Source organism: Camarhynchus parvulus, chromosome 21 (assembly GCF_901933205.1).
Source record: "Camarhynchus parvulus chromosome 21, STF_HiC, whole genome shotgun sequence".
In the NCBI taxonomy this organism is placed as follows: Eukaryota; Metazoa; Chordata; class Aves; order Passeriformes; family Thraupidae; genus Camarhynchus; species Camarhynchus parvulus.
The window spans coordinates 517,831-541,050 of record NC_044591.1 but is presented as its reverse complement, the minus strand read 5'-3'; the positions used below and the strand labels follow the sequence as shown (position 1 = coordinate 541,050).

The 23,220-nt window shown below is 50.4% G+C and overlaps 2 protein-coding genes across 2 annotated transcripts; both read right to left on the bottom strand.

Annotated features, from left to right (window-relative positions):
• Nucleotides 1-405: 405 nt before the first annotated feature.
• Nucleotides 406-6,435, bottom strand: DDOST (dolichyl-diphosphooligosaccharide--protein glycosyltransferase non-catalytic subunit). The gene is made up of 11 exons (XM_030963682.1): nt 6,259-6,435; nt 5,037-5,147; nt 4,729-4,815; nt 4,378-4,481; nt 3,557-3,651; nt 3,149-3,242; nt 2,248-2,396; nt 1,512-1,659; nt 1,269-1,389; nt 1,003-1,109; nt 406-914 (listed from the first exon to the last, which is right to left on the bottom strand). The coding sequence occupies exons 1-11, from the start codon at nt 6,395-6,397 to the stop codon at nt 765-767; spliced, it is 1,305 nt and encodes a 434-aa protein (XP_030819542.1). The 5' UTR covers nt 6,398-6,435; the 3' UTR covers nt 406-764.
• Nucleotides 6,436-6,668: 233 nt separating this feature from the next.
• Nucleotides 6,669-23,167, bottom strand: KIF17 (kinesin family member 17). Its single transcript, XM_030964026.1, is given in 17 exon segments — nt 6,669-6,796; nt 6,989-7,094; nt 7,181-7,252; nt 9,372-9,543; nt 12,025-12,149; nt 12,358-12,446; nt 13,587-13,734; nt 14,338-14,385; nt 14,387-14,436; nt 15,462-15,677; nt 15,680-15,904; nt 16,866-16,964; nt 16,967-17,024; nt 19,919-19,983; nt 19,986-20,019; nt 20,794-20,940; nt 22,382-23,167. Coding segments are annotated over 17 exon segments (2,013 nt in total). The 5' UTR covers nt 22,613-23,167.
• Nucleotides 23,168-23,220: the final 53 nt, after the last annotated feature.

Sequence of the window (23,220 nt, the reverse complement as noted above, 5' to 3'; positions counted from 1 at the left end):
CTCCCCCTTTTGCCTCTCAGCACTCTCCAGCGTCCCTCCCACCCTGGGGAACGTCCGGAGCAGCCGAGGTGGGGACACAGCCTCAGTTCTGGGATTGCACCCAAATGCCCCAGGCCATGAACTCACCTCACTCCCAGCCAGGGCGAGAGGAACGAGACTTTATTTTGAACTGGGAGTTAATCTGCAATCCAAATCATTCCAGCCCAACCCCAATCCATCCAAATCATTCCAGCCCTACCCCAACTCCAATCATTCCAGCCCAACCCCAACCCCAGTCATTCCAACCCAATCCATCCAAATCATTCCAGCCCTACCCCAACCCCAATCATTCCAGCCCAACCCCAACCCCAATCCTTCCAGCCCAATCCATCCAAATCATTCCAACCCAATCCATCCAAATCATTCCAGCCCTACCCCAACCCCAATCATTCCAGCCCAATCCATCCAAATCATTCCAGCCCAATCCATCCAAATCATTGCAGCCCAACCCCAACCCCAACCATTCCAACAGTGGAGTGAGCAAACATTGCGACTCATCAGTAAGAACTGGAAGCATCCTGGTCCCGGGTTTGCAGACACTTTGGTAACAGATTCGCCCCCCAAAATTTAATTGTCATTCTCAATAACCCCCCAGGTGTAAAAATAAAAAAGACCAAACACAGCCCCACAGTGCATCCGGCACCCACCAGTCCTGACACAGATACACAGGAGGCTCTGACACTGCCCGGCCCTCCTGGCACCGGGAAAAGGCTCCCACGGGGAGCTCAGTCGGATTTCTCCTTCTCCTTCATGTGCAGGAACACAATGCTGAACATGAAGAGGCCGACCATCATGGAGAAGGCGCCGGCGTAGTAGGGATACGCCGAGGGGATGAAGCGCTCGTACTGCGTGTGCTGGAGGGGACGCACGGACACCTGGACGGGGACAGAGCAGCCCTTGCAGTCCAGCAGCCCAGGGCAGCCTTTCCCCAAGGACAGGGGGGATTCACACCCCCACACTTACCTGTGTGGAGGAGTAGAGGTGGGTGTACCCCAGCCGGTTGTAATCCACTTTGAACTGGAACACGCCGTAGACGTCTGGCAGCTTGAACTGCACGCTGTATTTGCCACCTGAGGGGGAGACAGGGGGGACACTGAGGGGACACGAGAAGCTGTGGAAGGTGAAAACACCCCCAGTGTGGGACTAGGGCAGCGATGGGGACACCCTCCTGAAGGAGACCTGCTGTTCCTCTAGAGGGGAAGCTCCCTCTCCTCCTGACAGGGACCTACCGTTCCTCTTGAGGAAGGTGCGCACGAAGGGGTCGATGCGCACGAACTCCAGCTGGATGTCGTCCCCGTCGAAGGGCACCCACTTGCCGTCAGCGAGCTTCTCGATCACGATGCTGTACTCCTAGGACAAATTAACCAGCGCTGCCTGAAAACCAGCGCCGGCCCACTGCGAGCCCCAGCGCTGCCCAGCTCCTCCCCCGGGCGGCTCCGGCGTGCCCCGCCCCGCCAGGCGGGCAGCCTCACCACGAGGTCGGTGACGGTGTAGGCGTTGGGCGGTGCCAGCTCCCCGACGCGGTGATGGGACACGGCACCCACGCGCAGAACACCCTCCTCCTTGAACACCCAGCGGGACAGGGCCACGGCCAGCTCGTAGTTACCTGTCTGGGAGTACCTGTGCAACAAGGGAGGCTGAGGCAGCCGAGAAAATAATCCCATGGCTGTGGATGCCATGGGACAGAGAAACAGCAAGCGTTTCTCACAGCAGCTTGGGAGAAGTTTTAGGGAGCTAGAAAGATGTGATAACTTGTTGACTATAAACAATTTGCAGGTAGCGTTCTTCTACTTTATTTTTCTGTTCCTCTCAAGGACAGTGTGTGAGAAAGATGTTTCTGTTAGTTAGTCAATATAATAGAATCTATCCTACCACTTTATAAAAACCTCGTGGTTCTTTTGAATAAAGCCTTCTTTGCCTTTTCTACGATCCTGCCTCTCACCTGTTCCTGCCCCAACCCCGGTGCACGAGTGACACATGGCCTAAACCCAAACCAAATAGAGGTGAAAGCAACACAAACTGAGCTGAGGTTAAAGGAAGGAGCTGCTTTCCAAAGCGCTTCGTTCTGCCACAGTAAAGAATGTGTCACCCCAGTTCAATTCCAGCTTTCTGCTCCTTCCCAAAACACAAACATTTGTTGCCTGTTTCCCAGGAGCTCTGCCCTCAAAGGGCTCCCCAAACACTCCTCATCCAGGGAAGCCAACTCACCTCTTGGAGCCGGGGGTCGCTTTCTGCACGGCAGAATTGAAGAAGGCGTCGCTGAAGAAGTCGAGGGAGCCGCTGAAGACGACGCGGGCGTTGTTGCGCGCCTGCAGCCCCGCGATCAGCAGCGTGTTCTTGCCCACGGCATGCGGGTACTGCGGGGCAAACGGGCACAGTTTGCTCTGGGGTGTGACAGGCTGGCTGCAGTAGCACCAGCTGCAGTTAAGGAGTAACCATGAAGCCCAGAAAAAGCAGGAATAGGATTCTGGTAGCACTCCAGCTGGGATGGAATGGGAGAGATGCTTTGACCTAGGCTGGCCTCTCCTCCAGAGCATGGAGGACATGTGTCCCTCATGCTGAACACCTCCTCAGAAAGCAGAGGAAGGCAACATCAGGAAGTGTCACAGACATCTTTTATGAAAAATCCTTTCCTTAGGATTTTTCCTCCTGAGAAGCTGAGAGGCCTCAGGAACAACATGTAAACAATGGTTATCTGCTGCTGTGGAATGCAACAGGTGCATCTGTGATTGGCCATGTTGGTTGTTTCTAATTAATGGCCAATCACAGCCCAGCTGGCTCGGACAGAGAGTCCAAGCCACAAGCCTTTGTTATCATTCTTTCCTATTCTATTCTTAGCTAACCTTCCGAGGAAATCCTTTCTTCTATTCTTTTAGTATAGTTTTAATATAATATATATCATAAAATAATAAATCAAGCCTTCTGAAACATGGAGTCAGATCCTCGTCTCTTCCCTCATCCTCAAACCACTGTGAACACCGTCACAGGGAAGCAGCCAACAGCCCAACCAAAATCAATCAGATCAAACACTCCAGGATTTTCCCAAGCAGCTGAAGTTAGAGGGACTGAATTGCAGAAGCACAGCTCAAAACTGTGAAAGGGAGCGTACCTGAGTGATGGGCTTGTCTGGGAAGAAGGAGTAGGAAGTGGAAGAGCCAGTAAGGATATCCAGCACCAGTGGGTTGTCGGGATCAGCCACCATCCTGCAGGGAAAGCCACAGTGAGCAGCACGAACACTCCCAGGGTCCCTGCACCCAGAGGAACATGGGGCCACCTGCTCAACCCCATGGACCCTCTCACCCTTCTACCTGCTGAGAAACTAAATATTTCTTCCACTATTTTGTTAGGAACCATTACTAAGTCAACAACTAAACTACTTTGGAGGATTTCCTTCTACTTTTGTTCGAAATCAAGAGAGATTTGTTAAGCTCACGTTAAGAGCCCCAGGGGCTGACCTCACCTCGCAGCAACACCCCAGGTTCAACTGCTCTTCCCCCACCTGACCCCTGCTGCTCACCCAACTCCTCGGAACAGGATGGGGTTCAGTGCTGCCTTGCCCACAATGGTGGGGGCCTTCAGGAGGTTCTCAGTGTCCGCCACAATCAGTGTGTGCTGGGGAAACAAGAAAGATCCGTGTGAGGTGAGTCAGGGTCTAATGACAAACAGCAGCTTCTCAGTTAAAAGTTTATTTTACAGACAATTACAACTGTTGGGTGAACGCTGTAGTTCAATTAAAAAGCAAAACAACAGTATTTCTGTGTTTATGATTAAATTAGGTTAATACTGATCTTCAAGGAAATACAAACTGCCACTTGATAGAGAGCAACACCTACAGTGTTTTATTTCCCTGCATTTAGCAACCTTCATCCTCAAACCAGGACATGCACATACCTTAAACAAAAATTACCAGAGTATATTTAGCTCAGACTTTAATATATGTTTTAATTTTAAAATGCTGGATTACACCAGGCAGACAAAATTGTGGAAATGTTTGTGTGTTTCTATACTGATCTGAAAATCTGGCACTGAAATTCTCCATCTGAAGTGTTGCACTTGGTGTCTGACATGCTTCACCCTCAGGTGAAATTCCCCCCCAAGCTTCAGAGGGATCCAGAACCAGCATTAATCACTGCCTGCACACAGTGACCATCTGAAACCAGAGCCTGAAGCAACCTGACAGCAGCAGAACTGAATGCTGCAACAGGGATTATTTCCACTTTCCTGGGAGGAGCAGGGGCGAGAAGGGATAGAGAAAAAACAGGAGCACAAGGACAGAGGATTCACCCCTTGAGCTCTGCACCCACTCCAGCAGGCAGAAGGAGCAGGCAAGTCCCTCACCTGGCCGGGGTCGGAGATGTCGTAGTTGTGGTGGTCGATCACCGCTGTCCTCTCCTCATCGAACTCGATGCCACACTCGCTGCCCAGCTCTCGCAGGGGGTCACCTGCAGGGACAGTGGATCCTCCGTCACACCACACAGGGACTCAGCACTAAATTCAGCTGAGAGTTGCATGTTCACCGCACTATGAGCCAAATCCCAGGGAACAACATGAGCTCCCCACTGAGTTCCCACTGAACGTGTTACTAAAGGCATGAATCAGCCATTTCCTCCCCGAGCAAGCCCTGAGGTGACAAGGAGCAGCTGCCTTTGCTGCAGGGAATGAATTCTCTGCAGGAACACCCGCACTCACCGATGTCCGAGCTGGCAGCGACGAGGACGCTGCCGCCGCCGTCGATGAACGCGGTGATGGTCTCCACATTGATGTTCCCGCCAAAGTCTGAAAGCAAACAGCAGGAATCCATGGCTGGAGCTCAGAAATACCCCCCCAGCAAAATTAAACCACGGCAAATCACCAAATCAACGGAAGAACCACCGATAAAGGCTTGGACAGAGCTGCAGTTTGCTACTGAGTACATCCAAAGCACAGGACTTTACTAAAATTCACAGAACAGCTGGAAATGCCCTTCCAAAGATGTGACCAAGCTCCTCCACATTTACCTTCTATGGATGGGGAGAAGATGATGAGGTTGTCGTACAGGAACTCCCCGTACTTTATCAGGGACAGGCCGGCGTCATCCGCTGTCCGGAAGGTGAGGTCGAAGCCCCTGTCTGCAGCCAGGACACAAAAGGGACAACTGCTGCACGCCATGAAAGCACACATGGAGCAGCACAACTGCAGCAGGAGCCAGAGCTTTATTTCCCCAGTGAAGGAGCAATTTGGAAACACTGCTTTTTAAGAGCAGGGGCTTTTTAAGAGCAGGACCTGAGAGTTCCCAAATAAACCCAAGGAGTGGATCCCCTGAAGAGCCCTGATGTCAAAGGATGCCTCGCTGTCACCCATCAAACAGGGACTGAGGCTGCAGGGAACCTAAACACAGGCACAGCTGGGTAAACCCCCATCTCCTGCCTCATTCTGACCAGAAGATCCCAAACACTCATCCCCACCTCCTCCAGGGAACCTCAGACTGGCACAGGGTTCCTAATCCTCTCCCTCTGCCTGGCCAGGGGACCCCCAGCACCTCCCCCTATACCAGGGAGCCCCAGTCTCCTCTCTTGGCTTGGGGTCTCCTTGTTCTCACTCAGCCTGCCCAGGGAACTCCAACAGCAGCCCCCTCACAATCTCCTCCCAGCCTGACATGGGGACACAAATCTTCTTCATTCTGACCAGGAGAACCCAAATAACCCCCTCTCCCGGCAACACCCTCCTTTTCTGCCTGACCACGGGATCCCGATCTCCTCCCCCATTCCAACATGGGCAGCCCAATCTCCTCTCTCAGCGTCCCCATCACCTCCCACAGACTGACCAGGAGACCTCAAACCCCCCCATTCTCCCTCAGGGGACCCCGATCTGCTTCCTCAGCCTGACAGGGGACCCCAATCTCCTCCTCCACTCTCACATGGGAACCCCAAACACCCTCCTTTTCCGCCTGGAAACTCCAATTTCCTTCCTTTGCAGCATCCCAAATCTCCTCCCTCATCCTGAACAGGGAACCCCAACACCCCCCTCTCCCCTAGGGGACCCTCATCTCTCCCCCATCCTGACGAGAGGACACAGTCCCTTCCAGCCCAGCCAGGGGACTCCAATCTCCTCCCTCGGCCTGACCCGAAGACCCCAAACATCCCCTTTTCCCTCAGGTAACCCCAACCTCCTCCCCCATCCTGACCCTGGGTCCCGCCCCATCCAACCCCTCCCGGGATCCCGCCGCGGCCCGCTCGGTACCCGCGAGGCTCCGGAAGAACATGGAGTGCGTGTCGCGCAGGTTCCCGTTCTCCAGCAGCACCAGCGTGCGGGGCCCGCCCTCAGCGCCCGCCGCCAGCACCGCCAGGAGCCCACACACAGCCGCAGCGGCCGCCGCCATCTTGCTCCCGGTCGCCGAACTACCCCAGAGGCGGGCAGCCTCCAGCCAATCAGCGCCAGCGCCGAGCAGTCTCCAGCCAATCAGCGCCAGCGCCGAGCAGCATTCAGCCAATCAGCGACAGACAGATCCGCGACGCTGGGACGCAGCGCAAGCGCCGTCGCGGCCGCTGTCGCGACAACGCTGTCGCGACTCAGCGCGGCCGCCATCGCCGCGGAACAGGGAGGGCCCCGCCGCCGTCCCCTCCCTCCTGCGCGGCGGCGGCCCGGGCCGCTCACGCCTGCGCTGGATCAGAAGCGGCGGGCGCTGGAGCTGGCGTTGCCCTTCCTGCGCTTGGTGTGAGCGACTGCAGGCGGAAGGGCCGGGCCTGGGGCACGGGGCTGCCCGCAGAGCCCGCGGGAGCTGCGCAAGGAGGGGAAGGGGGTGCGTGTGGTGGGACAGTGCAGGACCCCAAAATGTGGCTGCGTCCCGCGAGAAACCCCTGAGAGGTCTAGGGGTTGAGGCAGAATTGGGCCTGGGTGGGTCGCCGTGTGATTTCTCAAGGAAAAGGAGGCAGATGAGGAGTGGCGGCGATATCTGGGCAAAGGGGATTACCCTGGTCCAGCTGCAGGATCTGGCTGGCTCAGGATCGGAAGTAGTTGCTGGCGATGGTCTCGCTGTCGCTCCTGTCCAGCACCAGCCTGTAGTGGTTTTCCTCGGGCTGCAGGTGGCAAACGCTGTCAGCAGCGCCAGCAATGAGGCAAAATTGGTCAAATGGGATAGAAATGGAGGAGGAATGGGCCGTACCGCTGGCTCCCTGCTCTCATTCGAGGGACTTGTCCGGCCAGGTTTGGGCTGTGGCAGGGCTGGGACCGCTGTGGGAAGCGATGATCATTGTGTGTAGAACAATCACCACCCTCTGGCTGCACTCCGTGATCCCGGCACTGCTCAGATTCCCGAGGGATCCGCACCAAGTGCCACCTTTGTTACACTTTCCAGACAAACCGTGTGTGGCAGCCCTTACGAGTGCACGCAGCCCGAGCGTGGCCTGGCGAGCGTGGCAGAGCCATGGTCACCTCCCTGTCCCCCACAGCGCCCTCCTCTCCCCAGGCACCGTCCCCTGGTGAGAAATGAAACCCTGGAGATGAGAGCTCTTTTTCAGAGTGGTAATTGCTAGCTGATGTTAATGAAGTTGATAGGGTCTTAATTTGAAGTGTTGGTCTGTTGTTAAATATTGAATGTTAGAGTTCTGGGACTTGCCTTTAGTTGCTGCTGTTAGGTGTTACTATTTTACCCTGTATTTGTATCCCTTTCCATCGGGAACCACTTCCCCTGCTCCCCAAAGGACTTGCACCCGGACTGAATTTAAATGAGAGGCTGTGGGAACTATAGGAACCCTCTCAAAAACAACAAACCAGCAAATAAACTATGATTTTAACCCAGCAGAACCACACTAAATCACCCACCAATGACCAGAGCCAGATTCCATCCTGACACCATAACTCAAATAGTACTCAGCTTGGATGATACCCCCTAAACTACAAGCCAGCTTCAATATTTGGAAAGTTTTCTGATTTAGGTACAAATTAGGATTAAATAAAATAAATTAAATTAATCTGGAGCAAAATTCAATAAATCTCAGAGCAGCTGTGGCTGCCCCTGGATCCCTGGCAGTGTCCAAGGCCAGGCTGGATGGGGCTTGGAGCAGCCTGGGATAGAAGAAGGTGTCTCTGCCCAAGGGAGAGATTTTTCCATGTCTGTTTTAAAAAAAGTCTTCTCATGTTTCTCCACAGGGATGACTTTTGAATGAACCTGAAGCTAATCTTACTAATGTGGTCTTAGCACTCCTGGAATTTCCTAACTTTGGTTAAAAAGTTGCAATATTTCTTTGATAAATACCCAAATAAAGCAAGTCCTTCATGTGCAAGTCTAGGACTGTACACACAAATATCAATTTTTTCGCAGACCCTCTGATTCTACCGCAAAATATCAGAGCAAACCCGATTTTCAAGTGTTTTGAAAATGAAGATTTTAAACGTAAAATTGAAGAGCATTACTTTTATGTTTTGTTTCTTGCCCTAGAAAGCGAGCTCAGAACCGGCAGCAGCTGCAGCAGATCTGAAGGTCGGCAGAGGGAGTCGCGTCCCCTCCCATCCCAACACGTGCTCCTCCCGCCAGGTGTCACACACTGAGCCTTTGCAGCTGGAGGGGTTTGGGCTTCAAAAGCTTAATCCCCCACCCGAGGTGTGAAAAACGCGTATTTTATGACTGGCTTTTCGCAAATATTAAAATGAATGTTATATGTGTTGTGTTAGAAAGTAATGCTGTATTAATTCTCTTAAGTAGTGGGTTAAATATAGTTTTAGGTTATAACATAATGTTAAAATAGAAACTATGCTATGTGAGATACATTATTCCTAAAGAAAGGACTTGCACTGAGATAGCAGCCACAGGACACCTAAATCTTTCAGAGAAAGAGAATTTATTGCTCCCTTATCAGGAGAAACGAACTTCGTCCTTGCTCAGGCAGGACAACACCGTTAGGATTATGAGGAAGAAGCTGACACTGACCAGACAGAATCCTGTGTTTGAGTGGAATTTATGCATCATGTTTGAGGTGTATGAATATGCATCAGGCTATTGTTTTTAAGGGTTAATCCTCTGTTAACGTGGGTCCTTTTTCAGGCTTATGCTGCCCAGAAAAAGGTACCCGGATGTCCATAACTCTTTGTTTTTATTGTCTCATATTGTCCTAATTCAAATTGTCCAAATTATTATCATTCTAATTGTATTACTATTTTTAGAACCACTTTATTACTATTAAACTTTTAAAATTTTAAAAACAAGTGATTGGTGTTTTTCACATGAGGGATTTCATAAAAGCTCACACACACAATGTGGTGTATGAAATCCTGACACAGCCAGAGTCATTCTCTAAACCCACAGTGCTGGAACACAAAAAATGAGGATGTGGAGGAGGAAGGAGCTGCTCCCTCACCTTCTCCAGTGCCTTGCTCCTGGCTGGAACCTCCTCCTGGATGGAGTCATAGACCTTGAGGAGAGCCTGCTCGCTGCTGGCCTTGCTGGATTCCTGCAGGGCTTGTGCTTCTCCTTCAGCTCCTGGTTCTGAGCCTGTTTCCCCCAGCAGCTGCTGCTGCAGCACCTGCAGCCTGCAGAAGGGAACACCAAGCTCAAGAACCAGCTTCACAAGCCTGGAGGGGGAACATCCTTCCACGGGTGGCATTTGGGAAGACAGAAAATTGGGAATTATGAGAAGATTTTCTGCCCTGAGTAATCATAGCAGATTGTACTTATTATTCACTTTCTGTCATAAAAAGAATCCCAGAATCCCAGAGTGGTTTGGAATGGGAAGGACCTTAAAGGCCACCTCACTGCATCCCCTGCCACGGGCAGGGCCACCTCCTGCTCTCCCAGGTTGCTCCAACCTTGTCCAACGTGGCCTTGGACACTTCCAGGGATCATGGGGCAGCCACAGGTCCCCTGGGCAAAATACTCCACAAAGGCAAAACGTGTTACACCAAGCACCTCAGTCAACAAGGATGTCCAGAAATCCATATCTAAGCTCATAAAATTATCTTTAAAACACTTGTTTTGTGTACTTTATATTTAAATTCTTATTTAAATAAACATCGAATATTTTTTTTCAAGGATCCACAAAAGGTTCCAAGATCACACAGAGAATTATTTTAACTGGTGGATGTGGGAGTGTTAGATCTGAAAGCCACAGTATGGTTTCCATTTTGGGGCAGTATCAGCCATGATTTGTGTCACCTCAGCGTTGTTAATGCAGCACTGGCCTGGGCCTGTGTTTGAAATTATGCTCTGGCATGGAAATTTAGCCGTGCTCCAGAGCCATTCCTTTGTCTAGCTCAGACTGGCCAGCACTGTCTCAAATTGGCTGATAACCCCTTTACTGATAACAGCCTCCTAATTATCTCCAAACCCTGTGAAATGGCTCATTCTCCCCCAGAACTGACTTGCTATTCTGCTGCACTGCTCCTGCCAGGTGACCTTCCCTTTCCTTTGCTTAACACACACTGAATCCAAGGATTCAACCCTTGCTCTGCTGAGCTGCCCTGATGTGTAAAGCTTGAGCAGGTGGCTTTGAACCAAACCAAACCTGTGGAACCAAACTCTCCTGCCCAATCTGCACAGAACCTGGATTTAACAATGTGATTAGAAGGGCATTTTCCCTTGTTAGCCACAAAAGGAATGGGATTCATTCTTGCAATAGGATCACTAACATTTGATATCAAATCCAAATGAAGGGTTTCTTTGGAGATCTCTCCCTTAACAGACAGAATTGCCCATAAATTACGGGCACTGCTGTTCTGCATTTCATAGCAGCTCCTTTTTGAGCCAGGAGAGACCCAACAGAGTGAGCACACACCACAGGGAAGCTGAAAGACTGGTTAAAACCCACAGAAGGACTGGTTAAAACCCACAGAACTGTTCAGAATCAGACTGTCACAGCATATCTTGGCCTGAGCTTTTCTAATCGTATATAGTTCCACATAATGGAGGAAGTGAAAAATCAGGAGAATTTGCTTCAGTCATGTATTTCTGGAGCAGCCCAAGCCCCCATGCTGCTTCAGTATGTGGTGGTGTGCTCTGGCTGAGGGAATTCTCTCAGGACAGCTCTCACACAAAGAAAACCTTGAGCCAGGTTGATTTTGATTTGGGCTGAGCACGAGGCCAAGCCTGCATCCCTCATATCCCAGCCCTATTTCAGTGCCCCTGGAATAGGATTATTGGGAAATTTTGCTGTTAGCTGTGAATGACGTACAGCAAACACTGTGAGATACTGTGAGATGCATGAGCTGGAGGCAAAAGTGGCCTCAGTGATGGGAAGAGTCCATCCATGAGCCACAGGACAGCTGCTGCCTTACCTGTAAGACATGAGAGGGCTCCAAGTGCCCTTCAAGGCCCTCTTGCAAGAGGAAGAGGAGGCATCTCCATAACCTGTGTGGGCCTGCAGCTCCAGGCAGGATTTGTTACCAGGAACACACATTTTTTTGGCATCCACGTTTGCTGACTTGAACATTTCCATTTTTCTCTCATAATTCTGGCCCTCAGCCTCACTGAGCACTGCAGGGAACAGTTCTTCATCCACCCAAACAGGGCAAAGTGAGTTCTGGGGTAAAAACAGCCTGGAGGAGAGAAGGCTCCAGGCAGAGCTTAGAGCCTCTCCTGGTGCCTACAGGGGCTCCAAGAAACTGGAGAGGGACTTTGGACAAGAGGCTGGAGTGCCAGGACAAGGGAGAATGGCTTCCCACTGCCAGAGGAAGGGACAGATGGGGTATTGGAATGGGATCCTTCCCTGGGAGGGTGAGCAGGCCCTGGCACAGCTGTGGCTGCCCCTGGATCCCTGGCAGTGCCCAAGGCCAGGCTGGACAGGGCTTGGAGCAGCCTGGGACAGTGGAAGGTGTCCCTGCCATGGCAGGGAGTGGAATGGGATGAGCTTTAGGGTTCCTCCCACCCAAACCAGTCCATGATTTTAACTCCCATGTGCCTGGTTTGGGGCTGCACTGACAGTGGAGCTCAGCAGCTCTGGTGTCATGGCAGGAGCACCTGCTGCTGCCTGAGGGTGTGCCCAGGGGACAGATGGCATGAGCAGGGATGTCACTGACCTGGCCAGCACCAGCTGCTGGTGTGCAGGCAGGGAAATCCCCAGGGCAGTGACAGCTTCCCCTGCTCCAGCACTGCCCCTGCTCACCCCACTGGTGTCTGTGACAGTCCCAGGTGCTGCTGGGTCCTGGTGACAAGAGGAAAACAAAGGCTGTAGCTCTGGAAAGATGCAGTGGGAGTCCTGGGGGAGATGAAGCACAACGTTTCCCACTCAGGTAACGTTGATATCAAATCCAAATGAAGGGTTTCTTTGGAGATCTCTCCCTTAACAGACAGAATTGCCCACAAATTCTCAGGGTTATTCATCCTGAGGGGAGAAGGAGCCTGGAGGGTACCTGGGCTGAGGTTGTCTCTTCATGTGCTGCAGCAACAGCATCTTCATGTGAAGGTGTGTGGTCAGAGATTGTTCCAGTCCATGTGTCAGCTGAAAAGAGGAAATACACGCAATGTTGGTAATGAGCTGTGCAAAACTAGACAGAAATCTGTGAAATCATCTCCCAAAGGCTTCCCCCAAAGCTAGGGATGACGTGTCTGAAAGGAAAAGGGCTGTCATTCACCTACTTCTGCTGGTCAGTAAAAACCATGAAACACTGAGAGGGCGTCTCAGGAAAGGAATGCAGATTGTACAGGGCTGGGAGGGAGAGCCTGGCTCCAAAAATCATCCATTTCACAGGCTGGGGGTGCACATTTGTAATCAGAGGGGGAAGAAATAAAGAACCTCTCAACCTTCACCTCAAAAAGTGACAGCACCAAAAATGAAGAATACAGGTTCAAGAATTACTAGTGAGTGATAAGAGCTGTATGAGCACATTGCAAACCGTGCTCTGAGGCACTGCAGGTGTCCATGAAAAGCAGGAATGGAGAGGGAGAGGAGGCAATTTCTGGGATGTGAGAGGAATATCTGCCTTGCAGTGAGCGATGGTGTGGATAATCCACCGGGAGAGCAAGTGCTGCAGCACATTTGCATACGGAGGAAGAGACTGCGGCAGCCACCCCGCCCTGCCCTCGGGAATGAAGAGTCCAGGGGGAGGGGACAGAGCAGTGACCTCTGCTCCAGAGCCACTGCCTTCAGCAGGGGGAACTGTGCTATGTGGGCAAAAAGCAGGGGTTTTACTCAAAAATGAGGCTTTTCATTGCCTAAAGGCTTACAGGGTTGGGTCAGGGTCAGGGTTGGGTCCTGACAGGGAAAGAAGTCAAGGAAAAAGGGGAGAGGACAAAACTGGGACAGAGTCTTAAATCCCGGAGAGGCAGAGTCCCTGCTCCTGCTGTGGATGAGCGTGGGTGGAGAGCAGGGACTGCTGCTGCCAGGCAGCACTTGCTGCAGTGGCAGCACTTGCTGCCTTTTAAAGGCTGCAGTGGCTGCCACAGATGTGAGTGCAAAACCAGTCCCTGCTGCTGAGGGAACTCACAGATGTGAGTGCAAAACCAGTCCCTGGTCCTGAGGGAACTCACAGATGTGAGTGCAAAACCAGTCCCTGGTCCTGAGGGAACTCACAGATGTGAGTGCAAAACCAGTCCCTGCTGCTGCTGAGGGAACCTGGGCTGGGCTGCACAGCCTCCTCACCTGCTTCCTTCCTGAGGAGATGCTGGAGAACAGACACCTTGAGATCAAAGTCATCCCTCAGGCTGCTGATGTCCTTCTCCAGGCAGGCACTGGATGCCTGCTCCGCTTGGTAGCTGGCCTGGAGCTGGGCCAGCCTCTCCTGGAACTCCTGCAAGGCACAGCAACAGCCCTGTGACTGTTCCTGAGGTCCCATCCAGGTCCATTCCAGGTCACACCTTATGCCCATCCCAACACAACTCCACCACCAGTATTCACTGGCTCTTCCTGTGACTTAAGTTGACACAGGAGTGATTGCTGTTGATGAAAGTGACTGTTGAGCCCTAAAAATGGCTGCCTTGGCTGGTTGTGGTGCCCTGGAATGAACCTTCTAAAGAGCAAGGAGAGGGTTTTGTTTCCCTCTGGCTCCTCCTGGCTCTGTATTCCTCTTTTTCTTCATCTCTGTACTCTTCCTAACACCTTTGACTACTGCTTTCCTCAATTCTATTCCTCTCTTTTTTGACAATTTCACATGTAGTTCCTCCAAAAATTCTTCCTGGGAATCCATTCCAATCCATCCCCAGAGAAGTGGAAACAAGAGGTGGGTTATCATAAAGCACACAGCCTCCATAACACATGGTCTGTTCACAGGAGAAGTCCAAGGATTACAAAATAGAGAAAAATAGAAAAAGAGAAGTGTTCTGGAAAGGCTGAACCATATTTGTAATGATTACTATGAAAAAAGTTTTAGTCAAAGCCACTCTTCCCAACTTACTGCTCTGATCAGCTGCTTCTCTGCTTCCAGATCCACCTGGGGTTTGAGGCAGGGGAGCTGGATTTGTTCCCAGGTGAGCAGCCCCAGCAGGTAGAAGCCCTACAAAGCAAAGTAGAAATAAAAATCACTCACAGTCACAGGGTGGGGTTGTCTGCAGAATTCCTGGAAAGAGAACAAAGAAGGTGGGTGCCAGGAAAGAACATGGCAAACCCCTGTGCTCCTTCAAACAGCACTCACTGCCAAAACGCTGCCAGCCCGGGGCTCCAGGGGTGTGGGGAGAGAGGGAGAGGCTCCAGCTTCAGGGGAAAATGGAAGTGAATGTAATTGGATGGTATTTATACATAAAAGTATCTCTTTCAAAGAAAAACAGGACTTGTTTCCAGGGCTATGCTACAGATTTGGGAGATAAAAGACACCAGGAAGATGAAAAGTGCAAGGAAATTACCTTCTTTGTTCACAGCTATTTCTGAAAGGGGGCAGAAAGAGGGGAAAAGTCATCCTACAGCCTTATTCCCCTGCTGAAAATTGCCCTCTTTTAGGGGCTAATTCTCCAAATGTGATCAGCTCCCTAAAGACTGCTCTTCCCTTAATTTGCTCCTACATTTCCTATTCCTGCTCCAGAGGACAGAGCAGGTGTGCTGAGGCTGGGCTGAGTCCTCAGCCACTGCAATAAGGAAGGTAAAACTTCTCTTGTAGTGTCAAAAATATACATTGCAGGAGAAAAGGGGCTGAATGCTTACTTTGAAAACATACATATATATATATTCAAAAAAGAATTTTACAGAATTATTTCTTTTGCAGCTCATTTTTGTTCTTCCTCCTGAAACTTCTCTTCTGCAACTGACCAAATTCTGGCCACGATCACCAAAAATAACCATGGATTTGAATCATGTCAGCCTTTTCTAACAGAATTTGCCACTATTGAAAACACTGGATTATTGAGATGGTCTTTGCCATCTCAGTAGAATAAGGTCAATTTGGCAGCAGGGAAGGAAAAGTCTGCAACCAGAATGAAGGACTCTTCCTCCAAAAGGTAAAGGAAAAGTTGAGGTAAAATTTAGCCAATATTTTATGTGTAAAACTCCCTTTTTTGCCATCTCTGCAGCCAGTAAAGGCTCTCCTACCTGACAAGTCACTTGTGCCCATCTGTCCAGCCAGAATGGCCTTCAGCTTCTTAATCTCCTCCTGGTACTCCCTCAGCAGGGTGTCCTTGGGGTCCTCGTTGATGCAGGGCTTGTTCCTGGCCTGACTTGTGTAGCACAGGGTGCTGAGGCTTTCCTCGTAGCTGTCATCAGCTGGGGACACACATGCCACCATCAGGGTCCTGGTGTTCCCCCCAGGGAGTCCTGGAGCAGCCTGGTCAGCTTGGAGTCTCGGTAGGGAATGTGTCTGCACCTGCCATCCACCAGGGCTGAGATGACGTTGCCCAGGGCAGACAGGGACAGGTTGATTTTGGTGGCCTCTTTGAGCCTCTCCCCTGCGGCACCAGTCCTTGCCCGTCTCTCACTTCCTGCCAGATCCACCAAGTTGAGTTTGGCAGCCCTGAGGTGATCCTGGCCTTGCTCATCTGCATGGAAACAATTCCCAGTCAGCTCTTAGGAGGAAACATCTCAACAGTCAAGAACCAGGACTGTTCTGGCACCACGTCCTGTTCCAGCCCTGCTCTTTGTCTGCTTTGGGCCCTGACTCCCTGAAGTAAGAAAATATCTACTTAATGTAAACACTGCACAGTTTAGTGCTTTTCTCAACAGGATCCACAGTAAAAATTCATGCCTGTTCTTGCTCTCTCTGAACACACACACACCTCCCTCCACATATTTCAACAGTATTTACAGTTTCAGCAAAAGTCCTCTACAAGTAACAAGATCAGACCATGAGTTTATACAATTTTTTCCTCCTCAGTTTGTTTCATGAAGGGAAATTTAGATGAGATATACAGAAATCCTTCCCTGTGAGGGTGGGCAGGCCCTGGCCCAGAGCAGCTGTGGCTGTCCCTGGATCCTGAGAAGTGTCCAAGGCCAGGCTGGACAGGGCTTGGAGCAGCCTGGGATAGGAGAAGGTGTCCCTGCCATGGCCCAAACCCCCCAGATGAGGGGAAGGATCCTGATGAGGAGTCAAACCCAGTGAGCTGGTGCCATTCCCATCACTAAGGCAGGAGCAGATTGAGCCAAGGCTGCCCAGCTGCCTGGACACACACCTTACACATGAAGTACTATACCTTACGCAGGGAATACCTTACACAAGGAATATCATTCTATTTAAACTCTCGTGGCTCGTAAATCTTCACACAAAATTGGTAATTTTCTTTGTAGGTTAAAATTGAAGGCACAGGTGTCTTTGGCTTCATGCCAAGGTCTCTGAGCCCCTGAGCCATCCAGGGCAGCCAGAGGGATGTCCTGCGTTCTGACACCCCCCCAGGGAAGAGGATTTTTCTGCTGCACCTACAGTCATTTGGGATCTAAGGGTAGCTGAGGGATGATGAGCGGCCTCACAGCCCCTGTGCACTGCCAGGGTCTCCAGGTACACACTGAGAGTGCAGATTTCCACAGGAGGGGAGGAGCCCCTGTTCATGAGGGTGAAGGGCACTGCTCTGTTCCTGCAGCCCCTGTCCATCAACTGCTCACACTGTGCACAGCATGCAGGGACAGCCCCTGCACGTACAACCCCTGCTCTGGGTGCTCCTGCAGCTGCCAACGGGATAACACAAGCCAGGTCACAACAAGGGGCACTGAAACCAGGGAAAATCACACTGGGAATGGCCCAGAACCTTGAGAGCTAAGTGAAATTAAAACACATCTGACTGCCACCAGGAAGCCTGATTTCTGAAGGAGGAATAAAACCACAGAGAAAGAGGGAACCACCTTTATGGCTCAGAGAATTCAAGCTAAAAGTTGCTGATTGATTCAGACATCCCCCAGGCCATGAGGAACCCAGCTTCCATCCACCCTCCACCTTCTCTATTATTAAGCTGCATATTTTAAACAAGAATCAAAATACATCTCACCTATTATGGCAAAGGCTGTAAGTCCTCCTCAGCCATAGGAAGCTTTTTTTAATATCAAAGCACAGATACAATATTCCCAGATATTGTTCCCGGTGCTTTGCTAAACTCTCTGCTCTGAGTGGGTGGCTTGAGCTCACTGACAACATTCCCAAAGTACCACCCATCAAACACAGGTGAACTGTCACCATTTTTCTCCAGATTAATTAATTTTTAAATGAACAAAAGTCCTATTTGGGACTCTGGGTTGAGACAGAGTGTTAAATACCCAACAGCATCTTCTCAGTAATTATCAATTGCACAAATGAAAAGTTTCATACAGAATGTTAATAAGCAATGGAAATATCCAAAATTTTGAGTTACCCATCAAACCTACACAAAAATTACAAAATAATCCAGAGATCCCTGCACTCCTACACCAGCCCCCTCCACACTGGGAATTTTAAATGAGCTAAATTAATTTTCCACAGCTCTGTTACACCCCACATCTGCTAAGATCATCACCAAAACTATCTTTATCGTGTCAGCTGGGATATCGAGATATGGTTGTCATGATGGAGCAGCACAGACCACATTTGGCACTGTGACTTCCAAAGAGGAGGCTCAGATACCTCAGTGATGTTCACAAGAAATGATGTAAAACAGCATTTGCTGTTAAAAAAACCCCACAGAACAGAGGAAAAGTGGCTGAACACATAACTGGGTGGGATTTATCCTTGTTCCAGAGCCATGATGCCCAGGATGAACCCAGGTACAGTCACTGTTCATGCACTGTGACTGCTCTGTGCTGCTGAGAACCCCAGGAGTGGCCTGGCTCTGTCTGGGGGTGTTGCAGAGTCCCTGAGGAAAACCTGACCCAGGACATGACTGTAGTCACTGAGGTGAAAGGCAAAGGAATGAACAAAACTGGGATTCTGGGGGAACTGGAGGACTCAGAGGTGTGCAGTGGGGCAGCCTGGGATTTGTTTGGGCAGGACACACTCCCTCAAGTACTCGGTGGAGGCGGTGTGAAAAACGCCAATCACTTGTTTTTAAAAATTTTAGAAGTTTAATAGTAATAAAATGGTTCTAAAAATAGTAATACAATTAGAGTAATAATAATTTGGACAATTTGAATTAGGACAATATGAGACAACAAATACAAAGAGTTATGGACATCTGGGTACCTTTTTCTGGGCAGGATGAGCCCAAAAAAGGACCCACATTAACAGAGGGTTAACCCTTAAAAGCAACAGCCTGTTGCATATTCATACACCTCATACATGATGCATAAATTCCATTCAAACACAGGGTTCTGTCTGGGCAGTGTCAACTTCTTCCTCTGAATCCTGATGGTGTCTTCAGGGCTGAGCAGGCAGGAAGAAGTTAGTTTCTTCTGATAAGAGGGCAATAAATTATTTTTCTCTGAAAGATTCAGGTGTCCTGTAGCTGCTATCTCACTGCGAGTCCTTTCTTTAAAAAAAGTACCTTACATAGCATAGTTTCTATTTTAACATTTTTATAACCTAAAACTATATTTAACACACTACTTAAGAGAATTAATACAGCGTTACTTTCTAACACAACACATATAACATTCATTTTAATATTTGCGAAAAGCCAATCATAAAATACATGCATTTTTCACAGGCAGCAACAGGCAGCGTGGCAGAGTTACCCTGGAAACTGCTCTGCCCAGCTCCTGCCCGCCCAGTGCCAACCATATCACCATGGAAACCCCTGTCACCGCCGATGGGGAACAAAGGAAGGGAAACTGCAGCAAGAAGTCCCCTTCTCCCACTCTCCCTCTGCAGGAGACAGGCAAAGCACGCTTGGAACGTGGAGCAGAGATGGGTTTGCCTGCCTTGAAGGCAGAAACCTGTCAAAAATACCTGCCCTGTAAGGCAGTTTGGGTCTGTTGCCATCCCAGAGCGTTGCAAGGTGCTACTGCCTTGGTTTCATACACCAGGGCAGTCCTGCAAGGAAGTAAATTGGGACAGGAGATTTCTAGCTCCTTCCAGGAATACATACAAAAGCATCTGCAAAGCCACCAGGAGGTAAATTTTATAAAGATCAGCCCCCTGGTTAGGATTTTGGGAGAGTTTACCCTCCTATGATCCTGTAAATGTCACATGTGTTCCCATGGGGAGTGATATCTGCTGTGTGCCCTCAAAAAGGATCAGCCTTTTTTGTTTAGGCAGATAAAGAGATCATCCGTGGCTCCACTAGATCAGATTAAACATTTATAAGGCCCAGAATCCTCTTGCTATAGAGACAAGCATGAGATGAAGAGGATGAGGGAGAAATTGCCCCATGAGCATTTTATTCCACCCTTGTCCAGTGAAGGATTTTCACAGAGCTGCTGCTGAGCTACCAGCCATTATCACATGGGATACACTGGACATGTCTCCGACTGCATCCTGTTCCTAAACTTTCACTAAAGTCCCTCAAAATCCCTCTTAGCTTCCATATTCCTCATGTAACTTCATATTCTGGCACTCAGGCTTCTGACAGAGACCTTTGTTGCACTTCTGTAAGTCATGATAACATCCATCTGAGATATTTAAAGCACTTAATTAAGACACATTGAGCCTGCCTCACCTCCAGCTTCTGCTTGGTGTCAGCTCCTAGAAGGTCTTGTCTGTCCTCACTGTAGATCTCCAGGCAGGAGCTCTCAGCAGGAACTTGGTGTTCTCAGCACACTGCAGAGCCAGGGAGGATTGGGGCTGAGGCTGCACAGCCCAGGGAGCCCCTTCCACAGCTGGGTGCCCACCACCCTTCAGCACCTCATCCAACCCCCTGGCCATTCACTCCAGGTGGAACCACTCAGCACACACTGCACAGGACCCCTGGTTCTTCCACACCTCAAGCTCACAGTGTCATCTGGCATGAGGGGGCAGTTCATCTCTGTGACTATGCACAGCCCTCAGCTTAAGGATGAGGTGCAGTGTAGCCTCATTTCTCCTCATAGAGAAAAGCAAGGCACAATTCTTCCTAAGAATATTTCTGGGTTTCACATTCTCTGAACCTCAGAGAAAGGAAAAACAATTCTTATCATTTGCTGTGCCTTGTTTGTGCCAAAGTAGAATGCAATATGGAGATTGTTTACCCACAGTGATGGGGTTTTGTTTCCTTGGCCTGTCAGGGCCAGGTGTGTGTGTGTGTGTCAGGATTGTCACTGACAGTCACGAGATTCTGTGCAGTGTGTGCAGAGTTGAGTGCTTGGCAGATTCAGCTTAGATGTAATGTAATATAGTATAGAATAATATAGTGTAATAAAGTAATTAATTAGCCTTCTGATATCAATGGAGTCAGATGCATCATTTCTCTCCCCTCGCTGAGGTGCCTGAAAATACCATAGAGCAGTGCACCCCAAACCTGTCCCCATTCCCACTTCATGCCATCAGCACTCACTTCTTGGCACAGGACACCAAAGTCTTTCTAGAAAGCCTTACCAAGATCTCTTTCACACCCACCTGTGCACTCTCAAAGATGTGTTCAAAGGCCCTGGGAATGATCCCTTTCTGTGAGGCTGAATCTGCAACTCCCTGCATGGTGAAGGACTTCCCACTGCCAGTCTGGCTATAGGCAAAGATGCTGCCATTGTAGCATTCCATGACACCCTGGAAATGGGGGAAAACCAGAGAAAACAGTCATCATCTTTGCCTAACTGGAAACACATTGTCCAGATTCATTGCCACCCCCTCAAAAGGTGTTTTAAAGGAAGAGCTGGAAGTAAACATCAAATGGCTGCTTAATCTTCACACGTCATCAGAGTATAGCAATTACAAAATTAGCATATAAATCAATGTTTTTCTCTCAAAACAAGGAATCTGGAAGCAGTGCAGGTGTTGAAAAGCAGTTGACAACACCAACACTTAGCAAACTATAATATTTTTGCCACAGGGCACAAAAATCTTATGAGATTCAAAGAGACAACTAGAACAATAGTTGGTTGTGGGGTGGCCAAGGGGATGGTCTCTAGCTTTGAATAATTTTTGCTTGGCAAGCTGTTCACTGTCACTTCTCCCTATTTCAGAGAAGTGTGGTAGGAAGAAAAAATAACTGGACTTCTTAAGGTTTAAATAAGAAAAAATAATCTATTATTCCAATATCTACTGTGTCTAGCCCTGCCTGTTCTCATGATTAGGAACTTCCATCTTAAAACCATCATGAGCCATTTGATCCATGTTACTTCTTCTAACAAAACTTTTTTGGGGGGGAGGTTGGTCTTTTTTTGCTTAACACGTTTGTTTTTCACCTCAGCTGTTTCCTGTGCTGATCTGCTAACAAGGAAACAAAGGGATCCCCTATCCTTTTGCCAGTCGAATCCAGGCTGAGGTTCCCCATCTTCTCTAAGGTTTCTCACTTGACAGTAAAAATGTCTCTAAAGTCCTCAGTTTTATACCACAGCAACTGTGGCTGCCCCTGGATCCCTGGAAGTGTCCAAGGCCAGGCTGGACAGGGCTTGGAGCAGCCTGGGACAGTGGAAGGTGTCCCTGCCCATGGCAAAGGTGGGATGGGATGAGGTCCCTTCCCACCCAAACCATTCTGGGATTCTATGATATAAACAACCACCTAAAACAATTAAATGTAACTCTCTCCTTGGCGCCCTGCTGGCTGCTAGCAAAGTTTTGTTTCTTCCCAATTTCTCAGACTGTTGCTGGGACACTGTCTGCTCTCCTCTGCTGCCCAGGCTTGTAGCTAAGCCTCTTGAAGTACTGGACAGGGCTTTCTGCCCATAAATTGGGAACCCCAAATGGTTTACGTTGGAGGGACCTTAAAGTTCATCTTGTTGCACCACTCTGCCATGGGCAGGGGAAGGTCAAGTGCATCCTGCTTCACTTAGGGATCACCTGGAAAACCCCTCAGCCCCTGTCCCGAGCTATGCATTCACAGAACATGCTCAGCTGCAAGGAACCCACAAGGATCAGAGTCCAACTCCTGGCCCTGCACAGATACCCCAACATTCCCACCCACCTGTGCCTGAGAGCATTGTCCAAGCGCTCCTGGAACTCATTGTGGTGCCCAAAACTGCGCGGGCTGCCCTGGGTGCCCACTGACCTCCACCAGGGGGTAGGCGATCTCGCTGTAGATGTGCTCGGTGCTGTGCTCCCCGCCGAACGCCCCATCGAAGGAGAACTGCCGGGGGGGCTCGGCGGGGCCCGCGGGGTTCCGCACCAGGCACCGGCCCCGTGAGCCGTCCCCGCCGACGATGGCCCCGTGCCCCAGGGCCGCCTCCTGCCCGCTCAGCGGCCGGCAGCGCACGGCCACCTTCACCGGCTCCGCCGCCATCGCCCCGGCCACCGCACAGAGGGTCAGTGACGGACACGGGGGTCAGTCACCCACACTGGGGTCAGCCACAGACACACTGGGGTCAGTGACACACCAAGGTCAGCCCCACACACACAGCGATCAGCCCCATACACCGGGGTCAGTCACGCACACCAGGTCAGTCACACACACCGGGGTCAGCCCCACACACTCGGGTCAGACTCCCCCCACAGGTCACCCCACCCATCCAGACCAGCGCCACACACTGCCGAGCATGGGGGGCTGGGAAGAGGCTGGGGCAAGCCTAACCCTGGGCATCTGCACCCCCTGGGGGAGGGAAGCACTTATCCCTCACTGGGGGCACGCAGGGAAAGGACCCCCGAGCGAGGGAGGCTGGGGGAGAAGGGGAAAGTATGGAGAAAAAGGGGGATGCAGGGAAAGGGGGAAGCTGGGAACAGGTCTAAGGGGGAATTAGGGCAGGTCGGGGGGAGGAACCCTGAAGGGGGAAGGGTTTGCAAGTGAAACCCGAAGGGGGAAGCTGAAGGGCGGAAAGCCCAAGGGTAAGAAACCCTGAGGTAACTTTTGGGAACCGAGACACGCCCAAAGGGGACTAAGCAAGGGAAAACCTG